This window comes from Pygocentrus nattereri, chromosome 7, assembly GCF_015220715.1.
Source record: "Pygocentrus nattereri isolate fPygNat1 chromosome 7, fPygNat1.pri, whole genome shotgun sequence".
NCBI lineage: Eukaryota > Metazoa > Chordata > Actinopteri > Characiformes > Serrasalmidae > Pygocentrus > Pygocentrus nattereri.
In genome coordinates, this window is record NC_051217.1 from 32,053,523 (window position 1) to 32,074,966 (window position 21,444).

Consider the following 21,444-nt stretch of genomic DNA (forward strand, 5'->3'; position numbering starts at 1 on the left):
TCTGTGTATTTTCTGCCTGATCTCCCGTGTTTTTGACTCTGCTTTCGTTTTTTGGATTTTGCCTTGTTCTCCCCTGTATTCTGGTTTTGACCTCTGCCTGGACTTTGTTTCTCCTTTTTGCCTTGCCTCTTACATTGCCTTTTCCGGTTTATGACCCTGGACTGCCCTGGTATGTGTTTTTGTGCTTAAAACCCCTTTGGTGGTTTATATTGTATATAGTTGTAAATATCTCTGTAAATAGACCTTGTACAGTTCCACTTCAGCAATTGTCTCTGTCTTGTCTGGCCAGCGTAACACACACCAGCACATTCATTGGTAAGCTGTGCAACAACATTGACAATTTTTTGAGAATACTCAATCATGAATCCAGAACTGAGAACCAAATTCAGTGAACTACCCTCTTGCTGCACTTTGCCTGAATATTTATTAAAAACTACAATTCAGATCTTCTGTTGAATCTGTGAAAAAACTTCCAAGCCACAGATCAATAACAATGACATTTTCACATTGATCAGCAAATATGCGCTGTTGTGCGCCCCTAACATATTAAAAGCATGTGTGTCTGAGAGGCTGCTCCATGTACACTTGTACTCTTCTTTCCCTCTCTTTCTCATCCCTGTCTACAATAAACAAAACTTCCTTGCTCTAATCTAGATCAACTGGGGCATCTATATAGGAGGGAAGAAGGGCATCCCGAATCAGAGGCCTTAGCAACTGCCATGAATACGGATAGGACAAAAGGGGGGTCCTCAGCCACAGGTGACCGATCTCCCCTTCACCTACTTCCTTAAGACCGGGGGGCAGTGGGTGTTGGGACCATTTATATGTGTTGCCTGACTGAACCTACGTGACCTCACTCCATCAGTGGTTTTGACTCAGACCGCCGTCATAGAGCCTCATAACGGCTTGTAATTTGCATTGCAAAAAGTCATATTGAAACCTCACGGAAATTGACAGCTTTCCTCATCTCTTAATTGATTTCTATTAGTTTCACATTTGCCTGGGTTTTTAAAGATAGGCAGACCAGCAGCCTCTGCTAAAGAAAAGGAGCAGGCTTCATAGACAGTTGTTTATGAGTGGAGGAGAGGATGCTACACGAATCCATGCCACCCCCAACCCTCAAAAACACATACTTGGACACAAAACTGTTCAGGTGAACTACAGCCAGGTAAGTTTCACAAATTTTAATCTCACTCTTACAGAACAGTCAGTCATCGATATTACACATATGAAGTATGCAAGAACCACAAGTTTTTAAATGTCATCGCACATTTTTTCTTGTGATAACACATTTTCACCATGAAGTGTGCAAATCCATGTGACTTTCTGTAGCAGAGAGAAAAGTGTGAAAACTTTGTTAAACACAGGAATCAGAGTAAACAAATTACTATTTAACTAGTTATAAATCTAATGATTTAGAACAAGGGCTAACTAATGCATCATTACATCTGCATTAAGTGTCAGTTTGAAATCTAATACTGTTTTCATTCATAGTATGAACCTCCATTACCCACATACAACCTACTACACACCACTTGTCAAAATACTGTGCCAAGATGGCGGCACAAGGACTGCCAGTGTCTCCATTTGCCCACTCTGAGCAGAAACTAAGAGCAGCTCTGGCTCTCTCAGGTGACCGTTCAATTATTCAGAAGTTAAAAATAACCCATGAATGTTTAGGGTCTTCTGAAAGTCACAATATAAATAAGGCCCGGTTTCCTGTTCCCAGGGGAGGAGGGAAGCATTGATCTGTTTAAAATACGAGACTGAAAGAAGCGCTTCACTGACAGATTCATTTCCTGTCCTCTCCCCACACACATGCACTTTAGCCACTAACCGACTGCCTAAGGGCACAAAACTAACCCCACCCTGTATAAAACCCAGCACAAGGGTGGGTGTGTATTTTATGACTCTGCAGTCTGTGTGTGTGTGTGTGTGTGTGTGTGCGCTACCTATGAGGGCCACAACACACACAAAGTTCTCCTGAGTACACACCCAGGTGACATTGAGGTCCTCATTTCCGTGAAATGTACAAGTCTTACTGTCTCCTATATTCTGATTCTACACCCTTAATATACAGTATTTATGAAATGATCAGACAGTCATATCAAACTGATATTTGTTGATGTATTTATTTCACTCCAGAAGAGCAGAACGTTTACTGCTACATGTCTCTGAGCCTGTAAACACCTTACATTAACATGTGTTTCAAGTACAAATCACATTTGAAAAAACTTTGGGAAAGTTTCATTTATACTTTTCACTAAAATGCATCCCTAATTTCACCAGATGAGTTCTGATTGTACTTTTTCAGCATAAACAAAGCGTAAATACGAATGCCGTTTCCTCTTTACTTTTAGTTACTCTTTTTCCCAGTTATGATATGAGTGTACACGTTTGGCTTGGATGCTTTCATCAGCGTGGAACGCATGAAGGCACTTGGTTTAGGGCCACCTTCAGCCTTGCGTACACTCCATCTTTCATTTTATTGTTTATCCTTTCACTTGCTCAAAAGTCAGCAGTTGGCAGATGCGTTTCCAATCGTGAAATTAATATTCAAACAAAAAACGAAAACACATTCCTTTTCCACTTGTGTTAAATGCAGTCACTGACCACCTCGTAATGTGGTCCGAGTTGTAGAAGCATACTCACAATGCATCCTGGGCGTGTTTATATCCAGCTTGTCATGCAATTAATTGAAATCCAAAAGTGATCTGATCACCAAAAATGCATGTTAATGTAAAGTGCAAATAGGCTTTCTGTGATGCCCATGTCATCCCAATTTCTACGTTTTATAAATATTTATACACACACACACACACACACTTAAATAAAAGCACAGTACAGTTTCAAGAAAATCATTCCGCTTGGTCTTAACAGACATTTTGAATTGGAAGCATGACGCACTGTCAGCCCTTTGTTTCACACATGCTACAAGACCATTTGGTAATTATCTGCTCCACAGCCCCAGCAAGAGTATCACAAATTGGACAGGGAAAAAAAAGCGACAATCCAAAAAAGGGTTAGATTTTTTTTTTTTAAAAAGCAGGCAAAAATGGACCACCCAAATAACACAGAAGAACTGATGAAATGACAAATGTACTGTTTATCAGATGATGTTGAAGTGTACAGTAAAATTTCCATATTTTGTTTAAGTCACTGTAGTGGGGTAGGTAATTTAAAGATTTAACCTGGCTATTTGACCAGAAAGTTATGAATGAACTTAACGATATGTGAAACTTTCCTACACTGTTTCATACGCCATACAATTGTCATGAAAAGTACCACAATTTAACTTCAATAGGCTCTTATCAGTGAGTATCCTACTTGAACTCAACAACTGACAGATAAAAAACAGGTGGCTAAAAAAATAAGTGAAACAAAAAACAAAATGTCCAACAAGAAAAAAAAGCTAACATCCAAGGCTCTGTGTTTATTCATATCACCCACCTCTATGTTTACACATGTTGAGTGATGCCTACATTTCTATCACATTAACTGGAAAATGCACTGAAAGACGTTGTTCTCTTGTTTTGTTAAGCTGTAGGTGCATGTGAGGTGTTGCTTTGCAGATGAGATTGTAGACAAGGCATAAAAACACAAAAAAGATAAAAATTCTTTCAGAAAAAGGTGGTGTAGCAATTCACAATATTCAAAATAATAATTCAGTTCAAGACAATATAGTGATATCTTGATTCAATACAATTTTGATACAGAAATATAAGGAGTTATATATCTGCATCATGTTTATATGCTAATGTTTTGCTAGAGCATTCATCATCATACAGATGCATTATTTTAATACTTTAGTTAGTTGTGAGCTAAAGAGGAGGTAATATTTTAAGAGGAGCGAGGCTTAGCCATAACTGGGGGCTTGCTTGTTTAATTTTGATTGAGTACTTTACTTGCTCTGGTCTGTTAAATGTGTTGTTCTTTTTGTGTAATGAATTGAGAAGCTTGTACTGAACTACAATACGTTGTGGTGTTACAACCCTGACACAAAACCTGTCCTGATCACCCCATCACCCCCACTTAACTCACACTATCCACCAGCTTAACTCAGACTCAGCAGGACACAGGACTGTTAAGACAGTACGAGTTGAAAAACAGTAAAGCAGCATTCACGTTATCAGAAAAAGAGCAAGGTGCACCACTTTGTACAAAATGTAACCACTCCAGCTCTCAGGTCAGGGCACCCATAATAAGAATTTAAACATGCCAAGCACTGTGGTGTTCTTATGTTTCTCAAATGATAGCTATGTAATTTAAGAAAACCTGAAGTACTAACTCCATGTCTTGCACTATTCTCCGATTTAAAATGGTGACTGGATGCAAAAAGCAAAAAAAAAAAATTTTTTTTTTTTAATCCCAAACCTGTACCACAGGCATATGCACATGGTCCTCTGCACACATCTCTGCAAGGTTAGCAACATCAGACATCAGCAGTCTAAGTCAAGACAGTGTGGCTCTCTGCTTTTAAATGTCCACCCTGCCCATATGGCTGTCTGTCTCACAATCTGCTTAGTACACACAGGCCACATGTGTGTTGATGTGTGTCTCTGTCCAAAGACATTATAAAGGAGGTGATATGTCAGAGATTGGAAAATCAATGGGAAAGCCTGTAACGCTCAACATGTCTGTTTATAGGGACGGAAATAAAATAAAATTAGGGCTAGTAAATCTGCAAATGGGGAAAGCATCCCTCAGCTGTGGGGTTCTGTGCAAGAGCAGTAACCAAAACAACATGAAAAAAAACTTTTTTTTACCAGCTATTTCAAATACGTTGTGGAATCAGTAATTTGGCCTTCAGTTTTAAGTTTTCAGGTCTCCTCGTTCAAAAAAGGAGTCTGGGTTGTATGACTGAAAATAACTGCCCGGCAGCATTGCCAAGATGGCCACCAAGTGGACAGACTTTCCTATAAGGTCTGTGGTCTGTCAGGCTAAAACAGCAACAGTGGTCCCTTTCTTTCTTCTCTCTCTCTCTCTCTCTCTCACTCACTCTCCCACACATAGACAGTCAACACTGCAACCCCAGAAGCCAAAATCAAGATCAGACACCACATGGCTCAGGTCAACACTAAACTCCTGAAGATGAAGACCAAAACTGAGAGTAATTTAAAGAGCAGACAAAACCAGGCCTAAGACTGAAGAGTGGAACTACAGAACTACATATTAGAGGTGAAACGTTATTACTAAAAAAACATCAACAAGGTGGCTGCCTTGGTCTGGACCAACTGACCAGGGCCTGTATTCATAAAGCTTTTTAACGAAGAAGGGCTGATATAGGATGTCACCATTAATGAGTCACAATAAATAAGAGAAATCTGATACTAAAACTGCACTTCTTCTATGAAAGGTACAGACAATGATATTGGAACCACAGTGGTACTGGCAGATATTTGCAGAGACACAACATGAGCATCAGGCAGACACTTAGATTTAACAGATATTTCAAACCAATATTTCATTATGGATTTATTGCACTCCAGACGGGTATGTCACATCAGAATGTCTGCATTTTCTTTGTTTTGTTGTATTCATAATACTAATATATTAATATATGACAATCAAGCATAACATTATGACCACCTCCTTGTTTCTACGCTCAATGTCCCTTTTATCAGCTCACTTGCTATATAGGTTCACTTTATAGTTCTACAATTACAGACTGTAGCCCATCTGTTTCTCTGCATACTTTGTTAGCCAAATTTTACCCTGTTATTCAGTGGTCAGGACCCCATTGCCCCCTTACAGAGTGGGTACTACTTTGGTGGATCATTCTCAGCTCTATAGTAACACTGATGTGATGGTGGTGTGTTAGTGTGTGTTGTTCTGGTCTGAGTGGATCAGACACAGCAGTGCTGCTGGAGTTTTTAAACACCTCAGTGTCACTACTGGACTGAGAATAGCCCACCAACCAAAAAAATACAGCCAACAGCGTCCTGTGGGCAGCGACCTGTAACCACTGATTAAGGACTAGAGGATGACCAACACAAACTGTGCAGCAGCAGATGAGCTATTGTCTCTGACTTTACATCTACAAGGTGGACTGACAAGATAGCAGTGTCTAGAATGAACACAGGGTTTAAAAATTCCAGCAGCACTGCTGTGTCTGATCCACTCAGACCAGTGCAACACACTAACACACCACCACATCAGTGTAACACTGATGTGATGGTAGTGTGTTAGCATGTGCAGTGCTGAGAATGATCCACCACACAAACAGTACCTGCTCTGTGAGGGTCCTGACCACTGAAGAAGAACAGGGTAAAATGGGGCTAACAAAGTATGCAGAGAAACAGACGTGTAAGTCAGTCTGTAATTGTAGAACTACAAAGTGAACCTATATAGTAAGTGGAGCTGATAAAATGGCTTTATATATATATATATATATATATATATATATATATATATAAAGCAAAGACGGCAGGGCTCATGCACCACTGAGCAAATACTATTGAAAGGAATATCCATGTTATGCTAATGACGCTTAATCTACCTCCATGATAGAAACACCTTTTCCTAGTCATGCTTCTTAAATAATTGTGATTTGTACTGATACTCACAGAAACCACACCAGGAATATCTGAGCTTCCTCAAAGATTTCTTAGCTCAGGGCACTTCCTACGACTTGCTAACACATTCGTTTAATTTCTAGTAGTGACAAGAAATGCTAGATCATGGTACATTGTGTATACTACAAATTGAATCCTTTCACTGTATCAATTTGCAGAGGGTAAATATCATGATTACAGCTCATAGATGATTAATTGGACACCATTAAGACACACAGAGCCACCACGCCAGCCTGCAGTGAACAGCCCTCAGGCATCACACATAAGACCCAGAGGAGAGGCAAGGAACGTTAGACAGACGGTCTGGAGAGTCCGTGGAGAGTTTGTGCAAGGCGAACACTCGTTTTCTCCTTCAATCTCCTTGGAAGATTCTGTCTCTCTCTCGCCAGCAAAGCCTTGCCTCAGTATGGCGGCATGTGGGCGAAGGAAAGACATCATTTACAGCTACCTCCAGTTCAGAGGAGCCTATTACTGAGCAACTCATTAAGATTGGGAGGGGTGGGCAGAGAGCAAAAGAGAGAGAGCGAGAGAGAGAGAGAGCGAGCGAGCGAGAGCGAGCGAGCAAAATCGAGAGAGAGCGAAAGCGAGAGCAAGAGAGCGAGAGAGCGAAAGCGAGAGAGCGAAAGCAAGAGAGAGCAACAGAGAGAGAGCAACAGAGAGAGAGCGAGAGCGAGCGCAAGAGCGAGAGCGAGCGCAAGAGCGAGAGCGAGCGCAAGAGCGAGAGAGAGCGCAAGAGCGAGAGAGAGCGAGAGCATCATCTCAATTTGGAAAGTCTGTACATGCATGAAGACTTTCACTTCCGAGCCTCCCATCAGTGTGTGTCTGTATGGTCCGTTTGTGTGCATACCCTCAGGGGAAAACGGAGCTGGGCACAGTCATCTCCTGCTGACAGTTATTACAGAAACACACAAAACACTCTGTGACCTGTATCCTGGGCCAAAAACCACACACTTATTTCCACATAACACTGATACAAAGACCTTGAACCTCAACTTGACAGATCTTTGTATCCCAGAGATGTGTTTATGAATATTTAGCAACAAAAACAGGACAACAATGAAATTTCAACATCTACCACTGGTCAAATGAGCAATATTCATATCACATAAAATAACCTGACTGGCAGTTTCAAAAGTAGGGGGAGGAAAACAGGTAGAGTGAAAAATCAGTAGTAGCAAAACATTTGTATGTTCATCGCAAGGAAAGCGACACGACTCTGACTCTGCCGTCGCCAGGAGAGGGCGCACTTCCGAGTTTTCCGGCATTAGTAAATGTGTAAATAAAATGGGTCGCCAAATATACTTTAGCAACGGCTGAAATGTGGAGTTGTACATTCCTTGTTTGAGTGGAGCGACCAGTGATCTGTTCTCCTGTGACCAAGTGTAAGTGACGAGATCAGTGGTGTAACTATACTGTCTTAGAGCGAACCCTCTTCTTTCCATACATCCTAAAAACATTAGCAGCATTAAATCACATCTGCTCTTCAACTAAAGCGCTGTTACAGCCCTCAGTCATATTTAAGTATTAGTGCATTCCTGAGCAACAAAAGTGAAAGACGTGGGTTCAAGCAAGTTACAGCCTTGAATTAAATTAAAGTAAACTGAGGAAGCTGTGAGGCATTAAAAAGCGTGAGAGGGCTATCTTTCCAGGCTAGCTGTTTTTAGCAGCTGACTCACTCGCTCAACACAGCGAACTGATGATACTGTAAATCAAACAAGACAAAAGCACAGCTTTCACTTTAAACATACCTAAAAGGAGGATTCCGTTTGACTGGTGTTGATATACTGCGGTTTACCCCTCGAAATACTATAGAGAAATCCAGTCATCTGCTAGCTGGTGTTTGAATACTGTGATATGCTCTGACATGGATGTGGTAGGAGTGATGACAGTAAGGCAGTGTGATCCATCACTGACCTACCGAGCGAGCTAATGTTTGCTTTTCGTACTAAGTTGACGTTGTTCAGAAACTAAACAGTTTAACAATGTTATTGGCCACTTAGTATTTATAACTGGATAGCCGAGCACTCGTCACCCACTCTCCCATGACAGATTTGTGAAATATTCCACTGTTTGGTGAGTGTTTGTCATGTTCTGACCATAAAGGATAGTTTAAAACAGGAATTAACCACCCAGGAGCAAAAAAATCAGCCGTCAAACTTGAAATAAATAATGATTTGACATTTATGACGATGTGTATGGTACAATATGAATTTTGTTTATCATGATAACATTTTTGGCCATATCACCTAACTCTACTTGCAAGGCAACATTTGTTAAAAACATTACATTATAAAGAACATGCACATTCACTCATGCATGTTTAAAAATCTGATGTTTCACCATAAGGGCAACTAGTATCATGGCAAGGGTCACCTTTGCAAGCATCACTGTAAGCAGAGAAAACAGCCAGCAGGGCACACAAATGGACAGGACTGCAGTCAAAAATCTTTTAAAAAGAAGAGCTCAAAGATGGAGAGTTACTTACATTATTTAATATGTGATATAAGAATTAAAACGTACGCAAGTTAAAGACTTAAAGATAGCAACAGAATTGTATAATGGCCCAAGTGTAGAGATAAAGAATCCTGCCACCTGCAGCAGTTCCCAACTCAAACATTCCCGAGACTTTAGAAGCAACATTTGTTCCAACACCGTTCAAACACTGCACTGAATCTGCTGGGAGAACTAAACTGTTTGCATCATTAGTTTAAATGTAAAACATGCAAAGAGACCACACTCTCACTAGCTCCTCTATCTCTCCCCTGCAGGCATATGTCGTGGGTAAGAGCCCCCTTCGTCCTGACTGGGTGTTTGAGTGCTGTGCCTGTCATCACTCCCCCAGGATGCAGCCACTTATCCTGTCTTCAGCACCATCGGAACGTAAGGCAGCACTTCTATTTATAACCGAAACAATCACAGCTCCACTTCCCCAATCTCCTCCAACGCCTTGTGGTCAGTTACCCCCGGTTTTTTTTGTTTTATCTCCTTATTCTCTCTTTCCAAATACTGGGCCAGCGTTAAAAGGAACACAGACAACTGTCCATAGTGTAAGAAAGGGAACACGAGTGACTGAACAAAACTTAAAATGTAAAATGCAACAGATCTGTCCAGTTTATATACTTAAAATAAAATAAAAAAAACATTTGATCTCTGATTTCATGTATTGAAATATGACACTAAGATTCAGCAGTATGCCAGAAATACTCTGATATAATATATCCGTGTCTTGAATTACCAGCGCATGACAATGATATCTGAATATCATTTACAGATACAGCTGTACTAAAAGTTTCCTTTTTGCAGATCAATGATTTCATGATTCAACTGGATTTTTTCTAAAACTAGCTGTTCTAATGACATTTTGATTAGGCACCTTGCTCAGTCTATGCTGTACAGGTAAAACAGTGCATACACTAAGTTAGTTTGTTATACACAGGCTAAGCCTTCTCAACCTTTGATACACTAAAACAATTTGTTATGAACTGCCTCGGCCTTATAATCCCTTATCCAATCATCTTCCACCCTGGCCCACCCCACACCTATCAGCAGCCCTACAGCAACACCCACTTTTCCCTCTTACAGCAAACCATCTTTGCCCCTCCCCCTCTGCACATCCTGCTCATTTCTCATCCTCTAATTATAGTCACTCATTTCCATGACAACAGAGCAAGAAAAGGGGGCGGGAGGGATGGAGAGAGCGAGAGAGCAAGCGGGTGAGATAGCAAGAGAAAAAGCAAAAGGGGGAAGACAATAAATGGGCTGAGGCAGCACATCCTCAGCACTACCCAGAAGCCTGTGCAAGCCGTTTGATTGGCAGGTACTGTGTTTCTGACCAGCGCCTTCATCACTTATCTACTGTCCACAATTTAAACACCATTTCTCGTAAGGCAGACGTTTAGATTTTCCTGCTGGATCATTTTCCAGCCGGTTACCGTAACTTAGCAGCGCTGCGCTTTGAGTCTGCAAAAAGAGAGAAGTGAGGATGGAGAAAGCAGAAGTGCTCCACCCCGACCGACTGTGGCTTTCACACAGAACAAAGGCGTCGAGTCCACATATGCACTTTTGTTTTAATGGCAAGTAGTTTCTGGGAATCTACAGAATCTTGTGTGCACGTTTCTACGCCGATGCTTTATGTGTACACAGGCATCCCAAGAGCCAAGGGCCGCAGGGAGCCCGCTGACACAAAGGTCCAATTTAGCGTCATGCGCTCTCCAGGTAAAAGTAACTGACACATACACAGAGCAAAACACAGTCACAATCGGCTGCAATTAACGCCCTTCAAACACCTCCACACAGCACTCCTACAACAGCATGAGCATAACACTAGCTAACAGGTGCCGTCAACACCCAAATGCAAACCTGTTATTTACACTCAGCTGTTGCAAACAAGCTCAGCGGTGGTTAAGGGTTTTTCTTTTCTTGTATGTTATATGTTATTCTGACCTCACTCAAAGCAGCTTATAAATAAAGTAGTTATATACATACCACATCTGTAAAGTACCCGCAAGTATGATAACATTTTGTAACAATTCAGATTAAAAGTATAGATATTCTGATATTGAAGCCTAATAGGTTTTTATCTAATGCTGACTAGATAGCAGAGATGGCATTTCAACCATTTTTGCCATTTTAATTTTCACATTTATAAAAACATCATCATTCAAATATTATAAAAAATGTATACTACACTTACGATTAAAAAAGTGAAAACAGAACAATTATCGTAAGGCGTGACCAGTACCTGATTGCTTGGTTAGTTCAAGGCTACCACGTCATAAAGAATAAATCACAGAACAAAGATGCACACGCACATCGACGTTTTGCAACTTCCAGCACTGCTCTGTTTCTCAAAGTGCACTACTCGGCAATCCGCTAATAAAGCATTACATTTAACTAATAGGTAGATGACACTTGACTTGAAATTTACTCTGAGAAATTCAGTCTTTAAGATCACCAGACAAACACTAACAACCTCAGCTCACGTTACCCGCTTAGTCACATATCAAGAGACACTTATCTGACATTGTTTCTTTTAGCCTGATGACAGCTAGTTTGTGAAGAGTCAGCTAACTGATACCAAACATGCTAAATTCACCAAACACAAAGTTTTGTTTCATTAAATCTATACAGGAGAAAAAAATAACCCTGAAAATAATGTTTCTCAGCATTCTCACAGTGAAGTATTCGAGTACAGCTGCATCATGATGTGCAGTGTATCCGGTGTGCAGTAGTAGCCTTGGTGATTTGTGCGTTTCAGACATTTGTGATTTCACAAACTTGTACAAATGTGTCATTTTTTGTGTGAAATATTTTCACAAATAGCCAAACATTAGTGATGTAACAGCACTACTGGGAATGAACTAATATGGGAATTGTGAGCCAAAGCTAAAATCCAGTATTTTATAGATATATATCTGCTGATGGCAATATTTAAAATATAATATGCAGAGATTAGAGCTAGATCCACTTGTACATGGACTGCTGGAGTACAACAAATCAGTATCAATATCAGCCAACACTGATTTGATTCCAAAACCACTCTGCATCCTTAAATATGTATTGCACTGTACTGAACTGCATTCAAAGTGAACACACTGTAAGAGTACATATACCACGCTCCTTAATAAACAAACATGAAGTACAGCTTTTGTTTCAAATGGTGTATTTTATGATGCTGAATGGTCTAATACACAGAAAACAAACATTAACGTATTAATGTAACATTTTCAGCTACTCCTTGTTGTTGCTGTATTGATTAAATGCACTGAATCAAGACGACTGTATTGTACCGAATCAAAATCTTTTTTTTTTTTTTGATTTTATGATAACTACATATGTCTGTGTATTCAAGTAAACAGACACCAGAGGGAGAAAGGGAGGGAGACCACAGTTTCCAGAAGCACCTGACATCCATCCACTTCTATTTTGCTCGTCCACCACTCACTTCCCACTCATCCCGTTTCATTCTTCTTTCTTCTCATCTCCTGCTTATTCCCTGGCTGCCATGGCATCTACATGGTGTGGACTGACAGAACAGCATGAGCTTCGGAATGCATTCAATTTTATATGCCATACATACACAGGACTGAGAAAGAAAAAAAAAGCAGAGTGTCTCTTAATCCTCTTCAGTGGCTTTGCCTGTCTGGGCTTCTGAGCCACAGCATGATGATGGATGATGCTTCACATTTTGGACTTAGTTTCGTGCGAGACAGAGAGGAGAGAAAGAGATGCAGGCAAAAGCAGAAAGGTTCATTTTCCCAGCTTAACTCAACCTCTCCCTGAGCAAGTGTGTATGGGATTACTAAGCAGTCAGTATCTAAAGGAAAGATGAGGATACAGTCACACTGCCTGCATCACAAACTAAACATCAGGACATAGCTTATGTGCTTCACAAGTCAATGTGCAGAAAGAAAACAGTAGACCAGTAATTTATCATCATGATGGAAAAGCTAATGGTTAACACTTTCTTTAAACAGCCTCTAACAGAGCATGCAGGCAATTTCCACTGGAAGCATGTTAAACTCAACCATCTAACTGAAGAAAAAAAAACAGATTACAATTAACCTTTTTTTAACTTGACTATAATTGATTAGGTGTCAATTCTCATGACAATGCACATTTTGAAGCAAAGGTTTGGGGGAAAAAATCTAATTTACACAATTTAGCCTCCAAATGCACTTGACTGGCTAAGACAGGTTTGGTATACAATTTTTGCAGAGATTTTTCAGTGAGCCATTCCCTTAAATTCTTCTACTGATCTCTCTTACAGTAAGAAACAGCACCAGAGAGACAGTCACATTTAAATTGCCTTTTAGACCCTTTATTTCCGCATAAGGTCTTGTAAAAGCTCTAGACTGGGGTGGCCAAACGTTCTATTTTGAGGGGCCAACGTGTGATGTTTATGATGACAAGGGCCAAACAGACAAAACAGTATAAAAATAAAGAATGTAGGTAGTTTTCTAAAAATATATTTTCAACAGTACACCATGTTTTGCTATTAAAATACTTCAAAAATACAAAAAAATATTCAAAAGGAAATGTAGTATCAATACAAAGTGCAAGAATATATTTGCTATTTCACAAAATGAGTGAGTGGGGTTGAGCTGAATTTCAGGCAGGTCAAATCAAACCTCCTCACAGGCCAACTTTATCCCGCAGGCCACACTTTCGGCATCTCTGCTCGAGACGGCTGTGTTCCAGTAAAACATTGTGGAATCTTTAAAAGGCTTTGTAAGGTTTCTTACTGTCCTGAAAAAGAAATATTATTTGGCCTTGTTTAAAAACTCTAATTACTCATAAAATAATTGGTCAATTGCTTATTTAACAACATAGTCTACAGTGACAACTAGAGCAGGGTGATATGGCAAAAACATATCATAATACTTCCAGGTAGTTTTCGCAATACACGATATGTCACAATGTTGATTTTTTTCAGATACCTGATAAATTGGGCAAAGTAGTGCAACACGTACAAAACAGGATTAAAAACTTTGCACAAAAAGATTTGTATTTAACGTTTCACACATGGTGCTGCGCTAAATCCAGTTAAACAGGACTAATTATCGTCTCTTTGTAATCAACCATTGAGTTCAGAAGTGTGATAACTGAATACTGATATATTGCCCAGCTCTATGAAACATGTAGTTGGTTCGTGTTCTTTAAGTACTGACAATATACACAACATACTCAGAAAAGCACAATGTGCCATATTTATCAGGAGAATGATCAATACATCATATAGTCCTTCTCTATTGACGAATCTAGTTTTATGGATCTGATCTTCACTGTCGAAGAAGTACCATGGAGGTGCATTTTGCATGGGCAGGTAAAACTGTCCCTGATGCAAAGAGGATGCAAAATGCAGCAACTCTGACACACATCGTTCTTTGTAATCATTTGAAAGAATCAGGAACTCCTGTGCCCCAGACATAATGAACAAACAAACACATGAACAAGGGCAGGACAAGTTCTAGAAAGTTCCATCTACAGCGCGTGTCCCCTTGATAACCCATACTCCAGAGGGAGAGAGAAAGAGACTCACTATGACTGTCATGAAGGATAAGGTCAGTTTGAGGATATTACAGAAAGGGTCTGGGAACCAAACACATGAGAGCCGTTTGTTCTCCATCAGCTTAATCAAATCCAATCACGTCAACTGGGGCGCACATGAAACCCCCTCATTTAGGAGAACAGGGGAGGAGGGTTGCAGAGTGAGAGACAGTGTAAGAGAGAGAGTGAGGGCACCAAAGAGCAGCATTCGTTGACAAACGCACACGGACGGCAGTCCAGTATTTCACCACACTGCAGGTTGCATCACTGTCCCCTTCCTTCCCTGTTTCTACACAGTGACTCAGAGCCTCCTTTCATACTCACACAGACAAACAAAATAGACAATTGAGTGCATTTGTGGCCTTGTCATCCCCCAGTGTAAGTGCACTTACTACACTGAGGCCCCACTGCCTGACTCTGTGCTACTTTCACCCTCTCCGCTGTTGTGGTTATTGACGTGCCTTCTGAGAAACACATTTCCTCATAAAGGAGAAACAGAAACGGGAAAATACACACACACACAAACGCACAACTCTGGCCATCTGCACAAAAAAAAAAACAGCCCTCACACACATACGTTAACACACACATACACTTTTACAGAATCTCTCATTTCCCAGAAGAAGAGAGATGATGGTAAACGATGAGTTAAATGAGACCAGCCATCGAGTAGAACCGTCCGCAGATCTCATCTACTCAGGATCTTTACACCACTGACCTCCGAAAAAAGTTCAAATACGTGTAAGGCCCCGGCCAAAAGCTGTCAGGAGCACCATGCATTTAGTGCAAGCACGTTTTTCTGATGTTGCACAAGCATGTACAAACTACACTTAGATTAATACAACTAAAAATATTTCATTTTGTGGACGTTTCTAGCGAAAGACTTCACGTGCTGGTTTCAGGTGCTGGTTACAACCATTACCTTTTACTAAAAAACTCTTCAAGAACTACTTTTTAACAGTATAAGAAAGTAAAACATGATCAATGTGTTGCTCTGGTCATCTTGGCTAGTCAGATGTGCTGAATGTTTGCACACTGCTGAGCTATATTACAACCTGTAGCATCTGTCAAGAAATAAGTTTCAAATAGACATAAAGCTGGGGGTGGGCACTGTACCCCACCTTTGCCACAGAAGAGGAGGTATAAGCGAGCTTTGTTTACTCAGCTTAAGCTTGTCAGGTTACATAACAATTTTTTATTATTATATTTTTTTCTTCTCCCTATAGTGAGATATTACTACATACCAGCAGAAGCATACACAGCAAGATAATTCAACGTTCACATGCCAAGCAACCTCAAAGCATTCATACTTGAGCTCACAAGTGCATGTATTTCCATGGCTACATAATTAGTTGAACATGAAAAGTCCATTCCTCAGTAGCTGAAATGGTTCTGCTCCTATCACACCTCATCAATCACAACAGAACACGGACATCAATATCCGTACATTTTGCTATGCAGTACAAAGATGGCATGTTATCCATAATGCCAGCTGAGAGAGTAGATATCTAGTGGCCTGCAGATGAATGCTAGCTGAACAGCTGGGCCCTTCCCTCATAGCCTGAGCTGTTTCAATTAGCATGATGCAGAGCAGACCGTGCATTTAAAACATGGACATATTGTAGAAGCCACTTTATGAAAATAAACACTTTAAATCCTGGCCCACTGTTACAGAAGGGCACCAGGGGTCAGCTTTTAAAGGATAAAATATCTAGCAGGCCTGGATTACAGTTCACAGGCAAGGCACACAGATCAGAGAGCAGAAATAAGCCTATATTGGCTTAAACTCTTTATGAGGCAGCGATCTAATCTGGAATCTGACTATTTGATCAGACATATGGTTCTCACATGGCAGCACTGGTAAAGATGAAAAGAATATACTTTTCCTCTGAGTTTCTGTGAACAGTGTTTTGGGATCATACCCAGCTGGCGTGGCAAAATCCCTGCTATTCACGGTAAACAAGCGAGTTCTCAAGGGTCCACAGAACTCTTGTGCCCCCACCTTACTCTCTCTAACCTTACACACAGCCATTTCTCTCCATCCCTCATGCACATGCACACATACACCCCCAGCCCACTCCCCCAGGAATAAGAGCGGGATGCAATTCTCTGAAGCACAGAGTGAGGGAAGGAAAAAAATGTGAGCATTAGGTAAGAAATAAATGGCAGAGAGAGAGAGAGCGAGCAAGCGAGCGAGTTATGTGTTAACAGTTCAGACTTACACACTTGTCCTAAAATGAGCTAATGAAGCATACGTTCTTACCGCTTCCTGTAGGCTCACACCAACTATATTCACAGGGTTTACCAACAGCACTCACTTCATCTCACACATGCACCACACAAACATCCCCATAGGGGGTGGGAAATTTATGCAATTCTTACTTTTACGGATCTGCAAAATAACATTGTACGGTAATGTGTCAAATATCATAATTCTTCAAAACATTTACACAAGTACATCAATACTTTACATGCAGCAGTTTTTAATGTTTAACACATTAAGTTATTGGCTTTGATAAGCCAAACCAACATTCATTCGACATGAATGTTGGGTTTCACACCCTGTTCCAAATCTAATTAAAAAGGACTAAATATCCTCTATTTGCAATGAAATATACACTTGGTTAGTGTTCTTTAACTGCTGACGATATCTGTTATGCTCAGAAAAGCACACTATGATGCATCGTAATGTAATTTTTCCTGCAATAAATTCTGACATACTGCCCACCCCTATTAGCACATCTAAAGCACTGAACAACTCCATGCTTCATAACTCAGAGTTGGATCAGTTATAAAAAGCCTGTAAAAGTAAGCGTCCAGTGCTTAATCCCTGCATGAACTTCTTTAAATAACTGCATTGTTAAAATAATCATGGTACTCACAGTATTACATAGCCTATTTTAGGTGGTGTATTGTTGTCTTGCTGGGGTTTTTTTTATCTGTTTACAAGTCTCACACAAAAATAAAAATATTGTGAAAAATTCAAGGCTAATTTAAACACTTGCATTTGAAAGTTCGTCAGCAGAGATGCACACAAATCACTCACAGAAAACAGACACTATCTTTTAGACTAGGAGCTTTGATTGTGATTCACAGATACCTAGTCTTCTATGAGCATTTACTAGGCTATGAGCATTTCTCAGGTTAACTGTATGCAGAGTCGATAATTCTTAAAACACTGAGCCTTCCTGAATGCAGTCACCTTCCTGTATCTCTGAACAGCCCCACCAATTCAACAACATAGCAACATTCACTGCTTAGCAAACGCAAGCTAACACAGAGCCCAAATCCAGCTCTGTGGTGGTACTGGCATCGCATGATTTCACAACATCTCTGTTTTAGGATCTACAATTTTACAGCTCTGCTCTTTTAGGTAGTGCCCTTCTAGCAGTCCTAAAAACTGAGGTTGAAAATAGATGATTACCACCCATCAACAGTGATCTTTGTACAGCCAGGTCTCAAAACCTGTCGCCACGCTGTTTTTGTCCACATATGTTCTAAATTATGATAAGCACACACACACACACACACACTCCACCACTGTCCATGTTGCCCTGTCCTTTTCAGAAAGAAACAGGCACACCTTCACAGCCATAAGACACCCAAACAGGAAATTAGGTAGCTGTGAGGTGGCAGCCTTGCTTTCCAAAACTCTTATCGCTACCACAGTCATTGTCTCTTATCACATCAAGATTTGATCGCTCTGGCCACTTACAAAAATGTCACATATCCTACTGTAATTGGTGAACAAATCAGTGAAACTGTGAATTTTATTATTTCGCCATGAAAGTCTGGATCTGCTTGCCACCTGCTTGGAAGATGGCTGGTTCCTGCATTTGCCAAAAGCTACAATTAAATGAGAGAGAGACAGAGAGAGGGGGAAGGGAGGGAGGGAGAGAGAGAGGAAGAGAGAGAGAGAGAGACAGAGAGAGAGAGAGAGAGAGAGAGAGGAAGAGAGAGAGTAAAAGAAAGAAAGAGAAAGAGAGAGAGAGGAAGAGAGAGAGAGAGAGAGAGAGAGAGAGAGAGAGAGAGAGAGAGAGAGAGAGAGAGAGAGAGAGAGAGGGGGGGGGGGGGGAGGAAGAGGAAGAGGAAGAGAGAGAGAGAGAGAGAGAGAGAGAGAGAGAGATGCTAAAAATCCACCCGTGCTGTTCTCCGACCAGTTCCGTAAAGTGCCGACAGTAGCCGAAAAGAGCCGAGCACTGGGCTTTGCTGGGCGCTGTCCACCACCGACAGCGCCTGAAATACTCAGTCACTAAAGCAGCATAAGGCAGCGCAGCACCACCACAGAACAGAGCCGAACCGCTCGAAAACCTCACACAGGCACAGGGATGGTGAAAACCCAGCTACGTAAAAGCGCGGCTCGAAAACGCCTGTTTCACTCCACACGGAGCTGTAGACCCGAGTGGAAAATGGCAGGTTCATCTGAACACTCGAGAGCAGAGCGTTAGAGGCGATGCTTTTTCTCTCTGTATTTTCCTACACAGTACTAATCAGAAACATAGAAACAACCAAAAAACAACCACGGTGTTATTTTATCATCCGACTCGATGCGGTACAGCGCAGCAGTTTTTGAATGTGGAGGGCGGACTCGGGTGGGAAACGCCACAGAAATGCAGCAGCGCAGCCTGAGCAGGCCGTGAGGGAGAGCACGAGCAAAGCGGCTTCTCGGTCTAACGGGTGGGCCAGTCCACTGTACGCGCAGGCTTGCTGTTCGGTTTGGGTGTAACGGCTGCGTGAAAATAAAAATGGCCGAGTGAACAAGTTAGGGTGTTACCATTTCTATCGCCCCCCATACCCCGCCCCCCCCCCTTCACTGCCACCACCAACCTCCCCACCCCCATTTCTCTATGCTCAATCATAGCCCACCACCACAAGAAGGCCTGTATCACCTTGAATATGGATGCGAATAGCCTGCAGCATTATGTCTAACAGCCATTCACCATTATGGACATCTAAATAACAGAGCGAGCTAAAGGCACACAAGAAGACTAAAAATGTTCATTATATATTACCAGGCGTAATACATACAGGCTACAGACACAAATACGTATATTTTCACCACAATAAACGCAAAGACGCTGTATATCTATGTAAATCTCAGCCTTACAGTAGCATTCGTGCTAAACGCCTGGACGAGGCGCAGCCTAGCCATGGCGTTATACTCTGTTCTCCACAAACACGAAGCCCAAGTGCCATAAATACATAACATCGGTGTGAGAAATGTGGAGGAACAGGCATTAAGGCTTTTATTAAAGCGGTGTGAGGGTGGCGGTGTGAGGAGGCACTGAGCCCGGCCCGTTTGTGATGTAGGCTACACCGTGAGAGCAGCTCGGCTTCAGCACCATGTCAGCGAACAGCACGACCACACAGGCGTCTCCACTCCAAACCGAGCCGAGCAGACGCCCCAAAACCGGACCGCGATAACGTTACTGCTCCTCGTAGGAAGAGAGAGAGAGAAAGAGGCGAGGGGACTTCTCGATAATATGGCGGACCTTAGCGTTCATTCCCCATCAAGCAATAAATGGTGTGGGTGTGTGTGTGTGCGTGTGTGTGTGTGTGCGTGTGGCTAAGATCAGAGTACACATGTACACATTAACCGAGAAATCTCATTTACACCATGGCACTTACTTCATCTGTTTGACGATGGTGCTTTTACCAGACTCCCCGGCTCCTGCAAGACACAAGAGACACCAGGGGAATATCAGACTAACGGTTCTGCTGCGGTTACAGTGTAAGCTAACAGGGATGACGTGCAGAGATATGTAGGCGCACCGAGGTGACATTATTAATCTCTGACAGGAGTGCAGGTCCACTCCCATCAACCCCGCGCGAAGCTGAAATCAGCTTTATTCCAATTTAGCCTGTCCACCTTAAACGGTGCAGCAGTTACATGCTGCTGCCCCCCGTAGCCGCTGCACCGTTTAAGGTGGAACGGAAAAATTGAAATAAGAATCGGGCGAATGAGAAGCCAGAATCAGCCTCGCCGCCCCCGAGCGGAGCGGTGTCGTTCAGCTTACCTAGCAGGAGTAATTTCACATCCTTCGCCGCAGTGATTCCGTCCTCTTTCAGGTTTTTCTCGATGGCTTTGCTCCTGTCCAGAGCCGCTCTCTCCTCGGCGCTCAGTGTACATCCCATGACTAGACGGACCACAGGCTCTTTCTTTCAGCTCCGAGGGGCGAGAAAAAAGCAAGCACTCCGTGGTTTATTTTACCTCAGGATTTCTTTCCTATCCTTGTCCTAGCTCGCTCTCTCTCTCCCTCGTTCTCTCTCTCTCTCTCTCTCTCTCTCGCTCTCGCTCCCTGACAACGACTAGCTAGAGCATTAAAAGAACCAGAAAATCCCGCAGAACGACCGTCTGGCAGATAAGGAGCGGTAAACGGGCTCGTGCCTCCGTCTCTCTCGGTCGCGGCGCTGGTTCCTCGGGCAGAGGGAGGCGGTGAAGGGGAGGGAGGGGGTCTGTCTCTCTCTCTGTTTCTACTGGGCGGCGGCAGTGGCGGTGGAGGCGAAGACGGCGACGGCTGCTAGCATCGTTTAGCTCTGCTCACAATGGAGGGTCAGCGAGGAGAGAGAGAGAGAGCGGGAGCGCGCGCGCCGAGCACGTTACTTTTTTGTGTTTTTTTTTATTCTTTTCCCACCTGTATTCCGGAAAAGTCCCGCCCTCGTCGCTCTGGGATTGGACAGGCGTTCAGCGCGAGCGGTGCCCCATAGCTTGTAAGAACGCCCAGCCAATCCAGACGCAGGAAGAAGGACCGACCTAGCCAATCCGAAAGCACGTTTGCGGAACACAGGTGGAGAAAAAAATATCCCCCACTTTCGCTGA

The 21,444-nt window shown here is 42.1% G+C and overlaps 1 protein-coding gene across 3 annotated transcripts in view; it reads right to left on the reverse strand.

Annotated features, from left to right (window-relative positions):
* The window catches only part of gnao1a (guanine nucleotide binding protein (G protein), alpha activating activity polypeptide O, a), a 97,657-nt gene extending 76,452 nt beyond the window's left edge, over positions 1-21,205 (reverse strand). The window contains exons 1-2 of one of the 3 annotated variants that reach the window (XM_037539816.1): positions 20,642-21,204; positions 20,253-20,295 (exon numbers count right to left, since the gene is read on the reverse strand). In XM_037539816.1, the coding sequence (XP_037395713.1) occupies positions 20,253-20,295; positions 20,642-20,759 (161 nt within the window). In that variant the 5' untranslated portion in view covers positions 20,760-21,204. Of the gene's footprint in view, positions 1-20,252; positions 20,296-20,641 lie in introns of all 3 variants that reach the window. The other 2 variants (XM_017704210.2, XM_017704211.2) reach the window with 2 other exon arrangements.
* Positions 21,206-21,444: the final 239 nt, after the last annotated feature.